The 19,593-nt window shown below is 43.4% G+C and overlaps 1 protein-coding gene across 2 annotated transcripts in view; it reads left to right on the top strand.

The window, feature by feature from the left end:
* Positions 1-4,494: 4,494 nt before the first annotated feature.
* SPAG6 (sperm associated antigen 6) overlaps positions 4,495-19,593 on the top strand; it is a 63,462-nt gene continuing 48,363 nt past the window's right edge. For both annotated transcript variants that reach the window (XR_004373068.2, XM_032775652.1), the window contains exons 1-2: positions 4,495-4,667; positions 4,800-4,895. Coding sequence is in view for 1 of the 2 variants with exons in the window: in XM_032775652.1 (XP_032631543.1) it covers positions 4,643-4,667; positions 4,800-4,895 (121 nt within the window). In the remaining variant the exon portion in view is untranslated. The remainder of the gene's footprint in view (positions 4,668-4,799; positions 4,896-19,593) is intronic.

The raw sequence follows: 19,593 nt of genomic DNA, 5'->3' as shown, positions 1-19,593 counted from the left end.
GCAGTGGCCTGACGGCGAAGAGCTCTGTTTAGCTCATCGATCTGGCGACTAGGGGAGGGGAGGGGAGGGGAGGGGAGAAACGGCTCCGGAGCAAGCCGCGCAGTGTGCGCCTGTCGGCAGAGCTCGGGGCAGCTGCTCACGCTCCGTTTCTGCCTGTGCCGGGGCTGGGGGAGCCGATCTGGTCTCTCCCCGCCGCAGCTTGGGGTGAGGAGCTGCCTGCCCGCGGCGGGCGGAGACAATCTGCGCCTGCTGCGGAGCACCCTCAAGTTGACGAAAAGGGCTTGGTGCCGGGGGGAGGCTCCGGCTTCTTCCCCCGCCCCTGAGAGTTGGTCGGAGCTGCTTAGCCTGCGCAAACGGAGCAAATGCCCTGTGTTTCCAGTGACGTGCCCTTGAGCGCAGGGAGGGGGAGTCCCGGTGCCCGTAAAGGGCGAGAGTTATGACTGTGGCTGATCTGTTTGAACTTTGAAGTACAAGTTGTCCTAGGGTTGCAAAAAAATAAAAAGAAAAAATCCCCGGCTTTCCCCCTCCTCTAGCGGGTGACACACTCAACAAGCGGTTTCACTATAACGATAAACATCCTCCAGCTTTCCCAAAAAACAGACAAGGCGTTTCCGCAGCAGCAGCACTTGGAAGCCACCCGAAGTTGTTCCTTGCTGAGCAGTCAGCCAAGAGTCGCCACGAGGGAGATTTATTTTTTATACAAGACACTCAGTGGAGCAGCGGCTGCTTTTCCAGCCAAGTGGTTGGCAGCAGGTCTCCTGTCAACCCCAACGTGGGATTAGCGAGGTCACCCAAACTAGCAGCAGCCGCGTACGAGCTGGGTCGCTCCCTGCAACAGAGTCCTCGGCAGAAGCAGAAGCGTCGACATGCCGAAGTCTCCCCCCCGCCACACAACCCCGGGGCGAAGGTTGCTGCTGAGCTGAGGATTCAGTAGGCGCTGCGGGCAGTTTGTTTGTCCCCATAGGGAATCACCACCAGATAGGACGCTCCTCGTAATACAGACATTGCTCCGGCAGCGAGGTGAAAGGAGAGCCAGAGCCTGGAAACATTCACTGCCCCCGCGTAGTGCGGTGCTTGCTGCTGCGCGCAGTGCCGCGGAAATCCCCAAGGGTACCCAGAGCTGTAGACCTTAGGCAGGGGAGAGTCTCTAGGGAACATCCGCAAGATCGGGCCCGTGAGGTGCAGCTCTTGTTTGCAACAAGAGCCAGGTCTATACGCTGCCTACTGCAGAGCCGCCCCCGCCTTTCCGTCCTCCCCCAAACTCCGCCGCTTTACCAGGGCTCCAGAAAGCCTCGAACTCTGGAGGGAAGCGATGCGTGGGGGTGGGTAGCTGCGCCCGCCTGGCGCCTCAAACAGCTCAGTTCAGTTCCTCCCTGCTTGTCCAAGGAGACTTCTCTCCTCCAGCTTGGGGCTATGGCTTCAATTCCCGGCTGCTTGGCGGAGAGCGGCGTGCAAACGCACAAGCTGCCGATTTCCTTTTTAAAAAGTAAATGTTTTAAAACTGGATTAATGCTTTAATCCAGTTACAGAGAAAGGAGGGGCAAAGGCAAATTGTTTCCGATGCTTAAATCTTTTTTGTGAAGACCTTAAACAGTTGCAGGAGACCCAGCTGGGCTTTGTTAAAATGCCATTTGAGTTCTTGTGAGATATTGATTTTCACTAAACACATTACATTTTTCCCCCCTCCAATTAATAAAGATGAGGGAAAACCCAGAAGTAATGAAAGCAAACAGAGTTTTAAATTAAAACTCAAAAGTAGACCTGCTAAATCTCACTCAGTTGAGGGGGTGAGAGATTCCCTCATTTGAGATTAATTTTAAAGCAGAATTTAAAGGGTTTCCCTCGAGGAAGGAAGGATTGCTGTGGCTTTCGCAGAAGCACTTAAAGTCTCATAACTTCATGAAATCATTCTTCTCTGGAGCCTAGCACAAGCAGAAACAGTGGAGATGTTTTCCTTATAGGTCGTGAACACAGTAAATTTCAAATGAAGCTCAGGGTCTTAAGCACCTCTTAAAATCGGACCGTGTGTGTGTGTGTGTGTGTGTGGAAGACAGAAATGTCTGTATTATTTTACATACACTACGATTTAGAATGACTCTCTGAAAAAAAAATATATATCCTAAAATTTGCCACTTAAATATATAGTTAAAATATAGGTGATTTTATATATATACATCTTAGGTGGCAAATCTGTGGAATTGTCCCAGACTGAGGTGTTGTTTGAGGAGATTTTGGAACAAACCAATAAAATAAACAGTAATAAATCACCAGGATCAGATAGTATTCACCCAGGTGTTCTGAAGGAACTCAAATATTAAATTGCAGAACTACTAACTAACTGTGGTATGTAATTTATCTGAAATCAGCCTATGTACCAGATGACTGGTGGATAACTATAATGTGACACCAATTTAAAAAAAAAGGTGTCCTGGTCATTACAGGCCAATAAACCAGTACCAGGTAAACTGGTTGAAACTATTGTAAAGAACAGAATTATCAGACACCTAAATGAACATGATTTATTGGGGAAGAGTTACATGGCTTTTGTAAAGGGAAATCATGCCTCACCAATCTTAGAATTCTTTGAGGGTGCCAACAAACATGTGGACAAGTGTGATCCAGTGGATATAGTGCACTTGGACTTTCAGAAAGACTTTGACAAGATCCTTCACCAAAAGTTCTTAAGCAGAGTAGGCAGTCATGGGATAAGAAGGAAGGTCCTCTCACTGATCAATAACTGGTTAAAAGATAGAAAACAAAGGGAAGGAATAAAAAATGGTCAGTTTTCACAGTAAAGAAAGGTAAATAGTGAGGTCCCCCAAGGATCTGTACTGGGACCTGCGCTTTTCAACATATTCATAAATGATCTGGGAAAGGGAGTAAACAGTGAAGTGAAAAAGTTTGCAGGCCATACACAATTACTCAAGATAGGTTAGTTAAGTCCAAAGCTGACTGCAAAGAGGTATAAAGGGATCTCCCAAAAACTGAGTGCCTAGGCAAGAAAATGGCAGATGAAATTCAGTGTTGATAAATGCAAAGTAATGCACATTGGAAAGCATAATCCCAACTATGCATACAAAAATAGAGGGGTCTAAATTAGCTGTTAACACTCAAGAAAGAGACCTTGGAGTCATCATGGATAAGTTCCCTGAAAACATCTGCTTAATGTGCAGTAGCAGTCAAAAAAGCTAACAGAGAATTAGGTACCATTAGGAAAGGGATAAATAATAAGACAGTAAATATCATTATGCCACTATATAAATCCATGGCATGACCACACCTTGAATACTGCATGCAATTCTGGTTTCCCAGTCTCAAAAAAGATATATAAGAATTGAAAAAAGTACAGGGAAGGGCAACAAAAATAATTAGGGGTATGGAACAGCTCCATATGAGGAGAGATTAAAAAGACTGGGACAGTTCATCTTAGAAAAGAGACAACTGAGAGAGATATGACAGAGGTCTATAAAATCATGTATGGTGCGGAGAAAGTGAATAGGGAAGTGTTCTTTATCCCTTCATATAAGACAAGTATCGGGGTCACCCAATGAAATTAATAGGCAACCGGTTTAAAACAAACATAAAGTGCTTTTTCACACAAGACAGTCAACCCGTGGAACTCATGCCAGGGGATATTGTGAAGGCCAAAAGTATAAAGGTTCAAAATAGAATTAAATAGGCTCATGAAGGATAGATCCATCAATGGCTATTAGCTAAGGTGGTCAAGGACACAACCCCATGTTCTGGGTGTCCCAAAACCTCTGACTGCTAGAAGCTGGAACCGGAGGATCGTGGAATCAATCACTGGATTAAGCTCCCTGTTCTGTTTATTTGCTCTGAAGCATCTGGGACTGGACTCTGTCAAAAGAAAGTATACTGGGCTTGATGGACCATTGAGCTGACTCAGTATGGCCTTCTTATGTTAATTAATGTGTGTGTTCCACAAAACACACCAAGGCAAACAGGTAATGGGGAGACAGCTTTTCTTCTACGGAGAGAAAAGGCAATGAAATAAACTAAAGCATGATATCACAATGTGATAAAACGCATGAGATGGTGTATCTGTCAGTCTACATGGTATAAAGACATGCCATACATTTTATGTGGCTACGTAACATGTCCGCTAGGACAGCCGGATCCTACACTTACGCACTTGTTTAACTTTATGCACAGAGCGGTGTAAATACCGTCTACAGCTCGTAACAGCCAGCAGGTTCATTGCACTTTCCCCACTATGCACATACACTGCTACCAGCCCCCAACGGCTCTGCGTAGCAGGTCTGAGCACCCCAACACCCGCACGCTCTGTGTCCATGACCGGGGCTGCCCCCGCCCGCGTGCGCGACGTGTCCCCGGGGAGCAGCTCCGCGCGCGCTCGGCTGCGGGGTCAGCCACCTGATGTCACAATCCGGCGGGGGCGGCTCCCTGCCCCTCCCCCGCCGGCGCCCGGCTTCCGTTTGGTTACCTAGGAGAAGATACACACTGCGGCGCGGCGCGAAGCAGCAGCTGCCTGGTCCGGCGCGGCCCTGCTCTGCCCGGGAATCCGCGTGAGGGGATTCGCGCGCCGCGCTGGTAGCCCAAGTAGAGAGCGCCAGGTGCCCCCCCCGCAACCCCTCTCATTGACTCCCCACCACCCGGAGCCATGAGCCAGAGGCAGGTCTTACAAGGTATTGATTAATCGGAGTTGCCACCATGGGGCCAGGCGCAGCGAGCCCCTGGTTCCAGCCGTGGGCGGGAGGGACTGGCTCGGCTCGGGATCGCTTCCCATTGCCAACTCTGTCTCCCTCTCCCACTTGCAGTTTTCGAGCAGTATCAAAAAGCCCGAACGCAGTTTGTTCAAACGGTTGCTGAACTTGCTACTAGGCCACAGAATATCGAGACCCTCCAGAATGCAGGTAAAGCGCTTCCCTTCTTCCGCCGATCGGGGCCGCAGCCCTCGTGTGCGGGCACCAGACCACGACGCATGCCCAGGGTGACTTTTACTAGCCTGTACTTAAAGTATTTGCACCTTAAGGCCAGTCTGTATTTGCTTATCGAACTGCCATGTTGACAGCAAAGGAACTCCCAGAGATGTAGCTGCACGATTCGTTTCACGGTCGCTGTGCCAGCAAAAGAGAGGAAGGGAGGATCATATCCCCCCACCCAGGAACGAGTCTGTAGTTAACCCTTTTTACTTCCCTCCCTCCCCACTGCAGTTTTATGAAGGAGAAAAATAACGCAGGTGTTACATTTAAAGGACAAATACTAGGGTTTACAGTCTGCTACTATCTAATTTGGGTGTTTAAACTATGGATGGTAGAAGGACAGCATTTTACTTTGCCATTATAATGGTGTCTGACAATGTTGGAGTAGAAATATTGATCTCTATGATAGAGGTGAAGAGAAAAACTTTACAGCTTTACAGAAAGGCTCTAAAATATAAATGGTTCCTGTTCACAAAAGCTAAAAGTATTTTAGGGACAGTGTGCTGAATGAGAAAATAAAATATCTGCAATTTTTTAATATTCAGCATTTGTCTGTGGAATTCTTCTAGACAGGGCTCAAGACTTTCTGTTTTGTTTTACCTGTTGCTTAGGCTTTCAACTAATCAGTATGTAGGTACTGTATAGTTCTCTTTGCAATCATATTTGGGCACCTTGTCTGTTGTGTCTTCCTGGGTGAAATTTGGAAGTTTAACAATACCCTCGGATTGCACACACACATTTTCTTGCTTGACCGCAATTTTACTTCTAATTTTTTTAAGACTATGGATACCTTTGATATGCTCTTCTACAAATTCCAATTTATTTGTATTTAAAGGAAAATTTGGCAGTATAAATGAACATTTTTTATTTTGTAAATAAAATTGTATTTGGAAGCATGAGGAATCATTAATAAATGGACTTTTAAATGAGGCTAGTTGTAAAATTGTAAAGCAAAATCCTATTCAAAAGGTAAGCATGTATATATTGTGATAGTTGTTTATAAATTGTTGAATCCTTTCAGCCATCTGATGTGTTCTGTAACCACCTAGAAATTCAGACTTATTGCTGTTATAGAATTTAATAAACCAAAATAAGAATTGTCAGGCATGTGATCTGATGAACAGTACAACCCGACTTTACTGATTTTATGATATTGATAAACTAATTAAAATACTGTAAGCATTTTGTTTTAAATACCTGTTTTCCAAGTCTGTTAAACTGATAGTTTTCCTGAAATGCGATAGGCACAAAGAAAACATGTACAACTCTATTAATAAATTTTGAACCAAACCATGTCACTATACATAAGTTCTTGTTAAAGAAATGTTGAGCTTGATTGTGCAAATGATCCATGAATGGAATACCCATTAAGTAAGCCTTTTATAGTATTATATGCCTGTCCATACTTCTTGATTTTGTCTTCCACAAAAGCAGGGTATACACAACCTGATCTTGGTGTCCTTACTGATGCAATTTGTCCTCATTTGTAAAACAGGATTGTTTGCTTGAGTATGAACTACTCGTGATTAAGGGATTTGGGATGGGGCCGGATATTTTAACAAATTGCATTTCTTTTGAAACAGTTCTGCAAACGATTCAAGTCAGGATCAGGCCTTATATTTGCTATTTAAAAAAAAATGACTAAAGAAAGTTATTGTTTATAGAGAGTGAATAAAAAAACCCAACTAATCAACCAGATCAAACCCACCAACCAAACAAAACACCCCTAACCTCCAAGCCCAGTTCTACTTTACATTATTATTTTTTTAAAACATTTGTGGTTAATTAACTTAGTATAAAGGTATTTGGTTAGTTGAAATTCTGATCACTTTACAAACCTGAAGGAAGAAGTGCAATGTCTCTACAACTACCTAACAATTAGAAAAAGAAAATATAAAAATCACCTTTTTGAACTTAAGTAAAATGAAAACAATGATGTGGTTTAGATGAACAATAACTAATTTTAAATATAGAAAATGTGTTTAATGCACTAACTAGGATTTCACCCCAATATCCTGAGGTCAAATAGTAGACTAGCTCAGGGGTTCTCACAATAATTTTTTTGGTGGCCTCAGAGAGCGGCCACCAACTCTTGCTGGTGCCGCAATGACATTTTTTCTTAAAATACTTAATTAACTTTATGAAAAACAAATAAATATGCACATACACATGTCCAAATCATTGTAATTTATTTATGTAGGGTATTTTGCAGACTCAGTAATAAAAATAATGTACAGTTGTCCCTGTTCCTTGCTGGACCTAAATAGAATAGAAACACAAATAAGATCCTTTGCATGTTTTGGTTTTTTTGGTTGATTTTTTTAGACTTGATAGCTAGTATGTCTGCTATTGTGAAAAGTGATATTTGTATATTTGTTAATATCGCTTTGCACGGCAGACTTACTCATCCTTGGCAAGCTGGGGGACAAATTAAACCCTGGATGGGGAGGTGGGTAAGGAGGCAGGAGGGCCAGGGCAATGGGGGTGTGTGAGTCCGGGGCTGGAGCCTTGGGTCCTGCTGCACAGGTGGAGGCTGGAGGCAGCAGGTGCTAGTGGCAAAGTGAGGAAGGTGAGCCCATGGCCAGAGCCCGAAGCCCTGTGGCTGGGGGACAGAGCCTGCTGCCGCAGGGACAGAGCCTGCTGCCTACCACCCCAGGGCTGAAGCCAAAGCCCAAGCCTCACTGCCCCCCAGGAAAGTGGGGAATTGACACTGGTTGCCTGCTCCTACAGTGTTTGTGGCTCCAGAAGGTGGCAGGGTCTAACCCCTGCTGGAGACCCTGGAATAGGAGCCATTGCTTTGCCCCTCAAGTCACCACCCAGGAGGCTGTGGCTGCAAGAAAAGCCCCTCGTGGCCGCATGTGACCATAGTGGCCGCATTTGAGAAAGTCTGGACTAGCTTAAAAGTGAGAACAAGGGCTCAATACTGCATCCACTGATGTCAGTGGAAGCAGGACTGGGGGATGATTTTTATAGTTTTATCCTAGTTTCCACTTGTGCGCATCATAAAACCATCAAGCAAATTGGCATGATTCAGCCTGTTGACAGTGTCTGTTCAAAACAGGCCCAAGACTGGGATATCTGAAGTATTCCAGTTCAGTATTCCAGTTCTGTTTTTCTAAAATATGTGTTCTAGGAATTATTTTGGGGAAGTCCTATGGCCTGTGTTTATAGGACATCAGACTAGATGGTCACAACGGTCTCTTCTGGCCACGGAACCTATGAGGGACCTGATACTGTATTTGTTGGGCAGCCAGAATTCCTACTGAGTTTTGAATGGATAAAGGGTGCAAGATCAGGCCCCAGCCTACTGGTGTATTGGAACAGCAATGCACAATGTTTTCTGCCAGCCATGTTTCAGTTTAGTCCTGTTACTCCTGTTTCATAAGTTTTTAAATTTTCTCTCAAATTTTTAGATAAGAAAAATATTTGCAATGATAGTTTTTGTATAATTTTTTTAACTACTGACATTCCCAGACATTAAAAATGAAACCTGAATCCCTCCTTGAAAACCAATTCATAATCATGTGATTGTAACAGCAGCTGTTGGTATCGAAATACTTCAGCAGATGTGTCAAATGTACAATTTCTAAAATTAAATGTGGTTAATTTCTTAAAAAAAGAAAAGAAAAGAACCAAGAACCATATTTTGAGGCATTATTGTCTACCAGACAACTGTCCTGTCTTTTATGGTGGTCCTGCTATATAAAGCTGTTTCTCATGAAACAAGGGGGTGGGAGAGTGTCCTTTATTACATAAGAATGAAACCATTCTGTATACACTTAGAGGTTGTCTCTTTGCTTATCCTTATAAAGAAAGCTCAGTATTTATTAAGCAGAGAACTATTTTAAGATGATATAGCACTTGATCCTGAAAGATGCTTACTGCCTAAACTTCCATTTGACTGTAACAGGAGTTGAGGGTGCTTATCACCTTACAGGAGAGGGCCCCTATTGTGCATTTAAAGGACTGTCAGGCCTGATCCTGCTCCCAGTGAAATAAGTGGCAATTTTGCCATTGAATTAAATTTGAGCAGCATTGGGCCTTTAAATAACTTACTTTACATCAGTCAGTGTGGAAATCCTTAGCAATAAATACATGAAGATTCCTAATGTCATTTAAAAAATGAAATAGAGTTTGAGAGGGCTCTTGCTATTTGTTAAACAGTGTCCTTGATCAAAAGCATCCAAGCTGGAGATGTTGTTTTTAAAAAAATTGATTACACTTTAAGCACCACTTATTTAGTATCATAATAGATGCCATTTGCGGAGGCATGTGAACCAACAGTGAGTAACAAAATATGTAATATCAGTGGCAACTGTATTGTGGTAGTAGATAGATAATAATACTAATAGTGTAATTGAATTTAAAGTATAATGGCTCAGATTGCACTCCTAGATCTGCTCACACAGATCTCCACCACCTTTTGCACTAAAACAGGGTCAGTGTCAGTGCTTACTTTGTAATGAAAGACGTATTGGTTTGCTTTCATTACTGACACACCAAACCTAGGAGGTGCCAGGGCTGAGCACTGGCATAAATTAAACACTGTTCAACTCCCTTAGCAGCACCGTTTTCCCCTTTCAGACCCCATGGAGGCCTTTCGGCATGGTCTGGGCTCCTCGCTATTGGAGACTGGGGATCTGTCTATGCTGCAACTTGGAGTGAACCTCTCAGCCTGGGTGGACAGACTCGTGATAGCAGGGCTAAGCCTAGTGCATTAAAAATAGCAGTGTAGAAGTTGTGGCTCCATCTTATTTTTAGCACACTAGCTTGAGCCCGTCTATCTATCCGCACTGGGAAGTTTGCTATCAGCTGCAGCCTATGCATACCCAGGGAGGGCTGAAGGGAGGATACACATCTTCCCACTCCAAATACACACAAACCTCCTGGACTTTGTGGCGAATCCTCAGTAAAAATAATATAGCCCCAGGCTGCATTATTCTGTCCGCAGAGCCCCTGCCCCCAATCCTGTAGCTACAACTGTCCTGGGAGCTAGGGGCCATTGCAGATAATGCTTGATGCAGGTGGCTCTGGCTTTCCTCTGATACCCACATTTGGTGCAGAGTGTGCAAGTTTGGAGCCTACCCTATGGCTTCTTCCGTGGGGGAGCAATTCCCCTCATGGGACAGTGAGAGATCATTGCGAGAGAACCTTCACAGAGATTTCCTTCTCTAGAGCTCCTTCCTGTATGTGTGCTTTCTTGCTAGCCATTGTTCCTGCCTTGGATGTTTTTGTGAATGAGCCTACTCACATGCGTAAGTGCTACTCATTACTCAAAGATGAGTAAATGTTGAAGAATTGGGCCTCTTAATTCATAATTGATGCACATGTTTGAAAAGGGGGAAAAAAATCCTCCCTCAGAAAACCTGCGTCAGCTGGTAAATGTGTAACTGAGACACTGAAAAAACAATTCACTTAACAAATTTCATTCTAGAGGACTGGGATTTATGGAAGAAATCTATTTTGATGTTAGTAGTTTTACACATTTCTTTTAAAAATAAATCTGTTCCATTGGCAGGCACAGCCCGTGAATGTTGGTATCAGAATTAATTATTAAAAGAAAAACAATGATTTCAAGTATTAGAAATTGCATGTTTTCAACAATAATTAAAAATTGACTTGAATCAACCCCTCCTCCCTGTGTGATCAAAACTTCCAGCTGCCTTGAACTTTGGGATAGTTTGGAATCAAGTCTGAACTTTTGGCACACCCCATTTCTATTAGTGAAAAACTTATTCACTGTGAGCCTAATTCTGCCATCCTCATTCATCCTTAGAAGTAGAATATTCTGCAAGTAGTGCCACTGGAATGAATGGGATTACTTGTTGGGCAATTTGCTATTTAATAAGAATAAGTACAATGAAATCATGTTCTGTGAGTTTTAACGATTTCTTAGTTTCTGGAAACCAGTTCTGTACTCTCACCTTCAGCTTCAGTGAGAATTTAAGTTATACATTTTCTTTCAGTGGAGCTTGCGCTGATGAGGATTGTTGCTTTAAATTATGAAGTTAGACATCCAGTTGGAATTAAGAATCAGTTTTATTTCTCTGATTGAAATGGCCTCAAAGCCAACAGACTAAGGAACAACTCTTGCCATCCTTTCCCATGGCTGGATCATGTCCTTCTGAATGGGGTGGCTAGGAGTTGGGTAGAAAACTGAGGACAGAATTTGAGAATTTGAAAAATGGAATTTGAGAGGCAGTGTAGTCCAGTGTCTAGAGAACCGGATAAGGAATTGGGAGACCTGCTGGGTGACCTGTGCAAGTCACTTTACCTCTTTGTGCCTCTATTATGTCTATTCAGAGTGTAAGCTCTTCAGGACAGGGGCTGTGTCTTATCTGTTTGTACAGTGCCGAGTGTGATTTTGAGGGGGAGGGGGAGGAGCTTGATGTCAGTTGAGGCTTCTAGGTACTATTGTAGGATAAATATGAAACATTTCCAGCTCTCTATTGGTAGGGTGGTTTTTCTAGAGAGGGCTGGGTGCATGGCCATGAAAGGGTGGTGTGGACATAGAGTGCATAGAAAGGAGGATGACCTTGTTAAGATAGTGGACTGGAACTCAGGCGATCTTGGCTCTCTCTCAGGTCTGCTATGAGCTCCTATGTGGCTTTGAGTAAACTATTCAAGCTTCCCATGTACTTTAGTTCATGTAAGATAGGAATAATAATACTACTTCTACCTCAAAACAGTGTTGTAAGGATATATCCCTTGTACCTGAGCCTCACAGATAGACATGATGATAAGCATAATGACAACACTTATTAATAATAATTATTAATAATAGTTAAGCTTCCAAAAGACCAAAACCATGATCCTGTGGAATGATGTAGCAAATGGATGCTAGTGAAAATGGAGATTCCTGAAAGCTGAGACAGGTAGGATATTGGAGTGGAGTAAGTGGAGCTGCTAAAGAGTAGGACATGGAATGGGATCTACTGAAATTTTCTGCCAGAAATTTTAATCTGACATGGTACATTCTGTTTGGGAGATGGGATAATGTAATGCAGAATATGCACTGCTGGCTCCAGCTCTACCCTGAGGTCCACAACATTTCAAAACCTGCAGTCCCAAATTTGCAGAGGTGCTTCAGCATGCTTTTACTTTGAGGAGATGGTGCTCAGGTTCATCTTGCTCCGCGTGTGCATGGACTAGCCTATATTTTCACAGTTTCCTCCTTTTCTAGGACACATTTGGGTGGATGATTTAGTACTTGGGGCCAGATTTTTAAAGGTATTTAGATGGCAAAAGATACAGATAGGGACTTCTGAAAATCCTACCAGGCACCTACCTACATTGGTAGGTGCCTAAATATCCTTAAAAATCTGGCCCCTTAGACCTTATTAAGGCAAAACTCTGACTCAACTGGGAGCATTGCCTGAGTAGGGTCTACAGGATCAGGCTCTGACTAAGGACTTCAGGGTTTTGCCCCACATTTAACAAAATGTAAAAGAATCTACTCTTCTTTATTGCATAAACTTACAAAGCACTTTGCAAACATCGTGTTAATGCTACTAGACTCGCAATAATAAGGGCTTGAGGATCAGATGCATGGAATAAGACATGTAACCCGCTCTAGGGAATCTACACTCTTAAGAGCTGGATCCTGCAATTGATTCTGCGTGGACAGACTCCTGTGCTCATATGGATCCAGTTATAGGATCTGGATGTATGAGCCCAATCCTATGAGGTGCTGAATTTCCTCAACTCCAATTAACCACCTTCAGTGGAACGACAGAAGATAAAGAATGCTGTTGAGGTGACTAGGAGTTTGTGAGAAGTGAAGTGGGTGGGGAAGGGGAATAACTGATATGGTAAAAGCTGGGCGAGAAGCATGTGAAGGGGAGAATGGAGATCAAAGCCAAGAGATAATTACTGGAGTCATGGTGGGAAAATAAAGTAGGAAAGTTGCTTTCTTGGGGTTTTGTGATTTGGAGCTGTCCACTGAAGGAAAGAAGGAAGTGTGTTAATGCAAGTACCGGAGATATCATGAGGGGGAAGGAGGAATCATCACCAGGGCTCAGAAAGTAGGTTCTGAAAGGGATTTGTTGGTCCTGAATCCTCTGTCTCTTTTGTGTCCAGCCTCTGTGGATGAAGCCCACAGGTAGTGTAGGGTGGTAGAGATCCTGTTGGCAGCTGCTGGTTGGCTAATGAAGTGGCCAGTAAAAGGGAGCAACTCCTTTTGGCTTCCTTGATTTTGTTGCTCCATGCCTATGTGGAGGAAGCCTGTATGGGATTTGGGTGGGAGATCCTGCTGGAGGTTGCTGATTAGCCACAAGAAGGGCATTTTAGGAGATCCAGTTCTCCTGGATCCCTTCTGCCTCCAGCCCATATGGAAGAGGCCTATGAAATAGCTGGGAAGGTCTTAAAAGGAAGTGGTTGCTAGTCCTGGCTGCTTCTGGATCCTCTGCTGACAAAATGAGTGTTTGTCATGTTCTCCATCAGCTGTTAATTAGATTGAAAATTGCCCAGTTATCCAAAACATCAGTTATTGAAACATATTCAGTATCCGCATTAATATCTGGAGAATCCTAGCTATACTCAAGCGGAGGATTGGTCGTGGTAGGAATGCTCTCTCAGAGAAATGAATGCGTGGCTAAGGATTGCTATTTAAGAGGTTCTCTGAGAGGGAATGTCTTGAGACAAGAGGGTGAAGGCTCCCTTTCTCATTAAGCTTCAGGGAAACTTCTAACCACCTTTAGTTAAAAGTCTTGCTGCTACACTGTTTCTAGGGGGGAGGATTTGAGATAATCTAGGATACTATTCTATTTCCACATTCTCCAGACTCCCTAAGGTTTCCTCTGTTATTTGGTCTTGGGTCTGGATTTGGGAATCAAGATTCCTGAAAACTCAAGGTTACATGACAATTGCTTGAATATTATCATTATTAACTTACTGAATGTCCTCCACATGCGCTGGGCACTGTACAAAACATAGAGTACAATCTAGCTGCTGCTCCAAAGAGCTGATCGTCTACACTAGATGGACAGCACAATTCAGATACAAAATGCACTGGTGGGTCACAAAGTGGTGTAGAGGGTTTTTTAAAGTTTTTGTGGAAGAAATCTGTTTTTAAGGAGGACTTTGAATGAAAATAAGGTGATTATCAGGTGCAGACTGAGGGATTTCGAAGCATAATGGGTGACACAGAATCTTCTCTTTGTATCCAGTTACATTATTTTTTTCTTTTTAAGTTTCAGGTGTTCTCCCCCAAGCAGTAGAAAGAACCAAACAAAGGCTGCTGTCTGTGGCAGATTACTCTTTGTTTGGCTGCAAGGTCCTGGAAAGAAAAACCTGGAACCTGTAGCTACCCTGAACATTTTTTTCTGATAAAGTTAGGCAGCAGCCAACACTTGTCTGCTGAAGTGAGACAAATCAGGCTTTTGCACAACACCACTACTTGAAATGTGTGAGTTAAAAGTGATTCAGCTTGTAAAGGCTGTAAGGTTTATTTGAAACAAAAATGATGAATTAGAAACTGGATAGAAAGGGGAATCATTCCTTGTCCAAGGTCAGTCACTGGGAGGTTATGTAAGGGAGAATATTTGGATACTGCTCTTTTTTGCTTCATCTCTGAATAGCTAATAGGATCTCTTCAAAGACAAATTTAGTCTGTTGGTATACGTAGCGTACAGTCAAACGTCGCAATAATGTGTGCCGCCATAACGTGAAATCGCATATAACGCGATCATAGGTTGGCTCCCCTTTAAGGCATAATACCAGTGGTTCCCAGCACCGTGGCAGGGGAGAGAAGTTGCAGCCCCGCACCTGCTGGGGACAGAGAACTCCAAGGCTGTGGGTGCCGGTGCTCTCTGTCCCCAGCAGGCGCAGAGCCATGGCTTCTCTCTGGCTTCTCCGGGGCTGCAGGTGCCAGTGCTCTTTGTCCCCAGTAGGTGCAGAGCTGTGGCTTCTCTCCAGTTTCAAGAGAAGCCATGCCCCCGCGCCTGCCGGGGAGAGAGAACTCCGAGGCTGCGGGCGCCGGTGCTCTCTGTCCCCAGCAGGTGCGGGGCCACGGCTTCTCTCTGGCTTCAAGAGGAACCATGGTCCCACACCTGCCGGGGACAGAGAACTCTAGGGCTGTGGGTGCCGGTGCTCTCTGTCCCCAGCAGGCCTGGGGCCACGGCTTCTCTCTGGCTTCTCTGGGGCTGCAGCCTCGGAGTTCTCTGTCCCCGGCAGGCAGGGGGCCGTGGCTCCTCTCCCCTGCTGGGCACTAGGCGGTGCACATCAATGCACTGTGTTGGGGACCACTGACTTAAACTGACTGGCTTGAAACCCTGCTATATTGCGACCGCACATTTATCGCGATGGAATTTTTTGGACTCCAAACATCACATTATATCGGGGTTTCACTGTACTTTGTTGTTATTCTTTGCTTTCTACATTGTTGCATGCAAACAAAATTAGGGAATTCGTCAATAAAGTTTTTCTGCCTCTGTAACAAGAGACTTCTCTACAGCAAGTCCAAAAAGCCACCCCCCATCAAAGCTCTATAGTAGGGCACTGCTACTCAGTTCTCAGTCTGCTCCTTCTGTTTCTCCATAGGAATTAGTTCAGCTATCCCCTAAATGGGTGGTAGTGATGAAATGAAGAGCTCCCTATGCTTATTTGGCTGTGTGCTGAAACATTATGGCCCCTCTCTATCCAGTAAATTTTTCTGGTTTAGTGATGGCAGTCCCCTATAAGATGGCTTCCTTTCCATCTCTGTTCATCTGTATTTGTGGGGCAAGGAGGTAATATTCTTCAGGCTACTTCCTTTCCATGGCTGAGTTCTGTTTTGAAGCTCAGTCAGGAAAAGGTGATATGGGCCTTTTATACTTGTTCTCTCAGTAATCATTTAGGAAAGAACTTTCCCCATCCCAGGGAGTCAAGCTACAGCAATTTGAAATAGATTGAATCATCTCTGAGAAAGGTTTGGTTTGCTTCTGTTCTATTCAGGTTTTTATGTTGAGCCCATCATCATGGTATCTGAGTACTTTTCAGAAGAAAGAAGACTAGTATCTGTTGTGTGCTATGTGTTGCTTATTAGGAAAGTAAAAGTGAAGAAGAAAGTTTTGCATTTTGACTAGAATGTGATGAGCATTGTTGATTGACATCCCTCTTAGCAACGTTTGTGCGAAAAATTACCTGATGCACTTGCTTTGAAGAGGTAAATAGATTGTGTAATCACCAAGGCCTGCTGAACATGCTGTGGGACAGTTCCTAAGTGGGCAGTAGTAATGTTGTAGATGGAGTAACAGAAAGGGAGAGCATGCAGAAAAGCAGTGGAGGATGTACTGGGATTAACAAACATGGGCAATATGAGTTGTATTGGAGTAGAATTAGTAGCCTTTCTTCTCTCAGAGGCGCAGACTTGTTAAACTGTGTAGTATCTTATGTTATATAAAACATTTTAAATCTTTTGATAGGTTCCCTTAGCAGGTAAGCACAAATCTTTGTTTTGTTGTTTGTTGGACAGGACCTAACTAAAACTGCAGCAGAACTGATACTGTAATTCTAGTACATGGTCTCTTTCTACTTCTCCCTGCTGTGCTGGGGTGATTACTGGAGCAATATCTTATCCCAGCTGCTTGGATATTGTAGCTAAACTTTTTTTTTTTATAAACTATTTTTTCCCTTTCCCTTTTGGTAGCTATTGGTTTCAGTGTGGGAAGGGAGGGAATGGAAACTGGCTTGTGTGAAAGTATGTATCTGGTGTACAGACCTGGATGAGGAGGGGCAGGAGTGGTAGTGACAACTTGCTCTAAATGTTGTACTGCTGTTCTAATTTTTTGCTTTGCTTTTTAAAGTTAATGTTACAAGTATTTTGATTCAAATTCTATAAATTCCCATGGGGTGCTGGTTGGAACATTTTTGGGAGATAGAGGGTGTGGACTTTGCTATAGATGTGGATGCCAAGGGAAACAGAAGCTGTTGGGAGGGGGGAAATCAGGAGACTGTTGGAGTCGTAGTTGCTGCTAAGTACTGGCATGTTAAGGGAAGGAGCATGTACAATGGGTCTTTTGATTTTAGTGGCGCTGCTTGCATGAGTAAGGATTGCTTGAGTGAATAACGGTTGCAGAATTGGTCTCCAAGGACCTGTTACTGCTCCCATTGAAGTATTGGAAAAACTCCCATCAACTTCAGTGGGAACAGAGTTGAGCCCACTCCCCAAAAGGAAAGTCTCCCTTTGTGGCAGGCTGATCTGCCCTTTGCAGACAGAGCTGTCATCAGCAAAAGCTGTGGAAAGGGAGGTGGACAACTTTGCTCTTCTTACAGCCAAGATTGAGGTTAAAACTTGCACTTGAGAGGAGAATTTACAACCTCTAAGTAAGCAAGTTGAATCATATATATGGAAAGTATAAAACTATGTCACAAGTGCTAGTCAGAGAAATGCTCTGGCACACAGTAAATGAGAAATCATGGGATGTGGGGGGATTGGATTTTTAAGAGGGGGCTAAGATCACTGATAGGATCTAGACCTGGAGAATCAAACTCATTGTGTGGAAGGATCCAGCTTTTTCTTTTAACCATAGCCTGTGGATATAGTATAGCTTTAGAACTATATATCATCCTTAGTGAATCTCCCACTGATGGCATTACAAGGTTTACACGAAGATCAAGAATAGAATATGACTACTTTTAGTTCGAACAATAACAAAACTTTTGTTCAATAACTTTTGTCTCATTGAGGTATCACTCTGGGGAAAATATATTCTCCTCTATGATCACCACTATTACTACTCTGTTTCTCAACCTTTCCCATCCTTCTCCTTTCTTCCCATTGCATATTTCCTCCCTGCTGCAGTCAACGGTCTTCACACTAAATCCCCTCCCTATCGCATCAGCTAAAATGATCATCAGTGAAATATTTAAAGTTAACATTCAAAGTGGTGTCACTAGAGGTATATTTACACTTCGAAGTGGGGGTGTGATTCCCATCTCAAGGAGACATACAAGTGCTAGTCTCATTGAGCTAGCAAACTAAAAATAGATTGTAGCTGTGGTAGTGTGAGCACTGGAACAGGCTAGCCACCCCCAGTACATGCCCATCCAAGACCCTGTGCCTGTACTTGGGATGGCTAGCCCATCCTGCCACTGACACTGTTGTAGCAGCTATATTCTCTTTTTAGTGTGCTACCTCAGTGAGGGCTGCATGAGTAGATCTCCTTGAGCTGGGAATCACAGCCCCACCTCAAAGTGTAGACATACCCTGTAATTCAGCTTTAATACTCAAATGAAATTATTAGCCAGCAGGAGAGTTCCCCCATCAGCTGGAAGTATATTTCTGAGAAATGAAAGCTTAAATTTTGCAGACTCTAGATAGGTCATGCAGGCCAAAAATGTCATCTAGTGTGGATCTGGCACTTGGACCCCTCAGATCTAGATGGCTTCAGTCTCTGTTGCATTCAAAGTTTGAGCCACTCAAAATGTTAAAAAGTTTTGTTGACTCTCAGGCCCACCCACAGATGTTCATAGAAATGCAGGTTTGGATAAGGCTTGGAAACAAAAAACGTAGAATGTTTATTTCCTTCTTCTCTGTTGGCAACTTAGAGCATTTTATAAAATGACGTTAAAAAGAGGGATCTGTGCTTCCTGCTCTGACAAGGGAAGCTGAGTGGCACAAATTTAACATACATTAAAAGCAGAAGTCCCATCATAGTCAGTGTAAAAGTAGCCTGAATTTTATGTGGTATGGAGATGCAGAGAGTGCCTGATCGCTCTGTGCTCAACTGGATCTTCAGTGGGCATTTTGCATTGTGTAAGGAATGGAGGATTGAGCATGCAACCTGTCATTTTAAAAGGAAAGATAAGAAATTATTGGCTGCAAAAGCAGTTACATCTCATGAAGGGGGGGTTGATGGTTTATAAAAGGATGAGATTATAAAAATTGTTAACAAGGTTTTTGGAGTTGGCACCAGGTCTTATCTTTTTATATACTCTGTAAAGTACCTAGCATATTTCAAAGTGATGTATAAATAATTTATTAATAATGATAAACTCCTTTCATCTCAGAGCGTGGGTGGATAATAATTTAGTGACCAGTCCTCTGGGATAATAAGTGTCTTCTGCAAAGTGTTGCATGAACTCCCATTGATATTGTATCGGAAGGCGTATGGGAGGATCAGGCCCTTGATCACTGTTGAGCCTCTAAAGACCACCTCTTAGTCTCATTGGCTTGAGCAGAATATGCCCCAAATGTACCTCCATGACCAAAGAAATATTTATGTAGAGCGCAATGTTGCCTTTCTTTGGAATATGGTCCAATGATAAATAACTAGAAGATTGCAAAGTTACCATTAAAAGTGCCTTCATAATGCTGTGCACGTATTTAGAGTTTAATTTTGGCTGTCCCTCCTTGAGGGGGTCCTCCGCATATTTTGATTTGTAGCACAGGGCTTTAGGAATTTTCTGGGAAGTAGTGCCCACTGGGGTTGCACAAGCTTCCTCTCGCAGCACTTGGTGTTCTGAGATGAAATTTTTAAAGGGTCTGTGTGGGCCTAGATGGTTCCGTTACTTTCTTTTCACAGCCAGCTACAGATGTAGGCTCATTCTCTCCTGGCCAGGAACAGTGTTTTTTCTTTGTGATCATAAAGCTCTTTACTTCATAGAATAGAATATCAGGTTGGAAGGGACCTCAGGAGGTCATCTAGTC

Source organism: Chelonoidis abingdonii, chromosome 2 (genome assembly GCF_003597395.2).
Source record: "Chelonoidis abingdonii isolate Lonesome George chromosome 2, CheloAbing_2.0, whole genome shotgun sequence".
Classification (NCBI taxonomy): domain Eukaryota; kingdom Metazoa; phylum Chordata; order Testudines; family Testudinidae; genus Chelonoidis; species Chelonoidis abingdonii.
The sequence above is the reverse complement of the archived record's forward strand: the minus strand, read 5'-3'. Positions and strand labels throughout refer to the sequence as shown.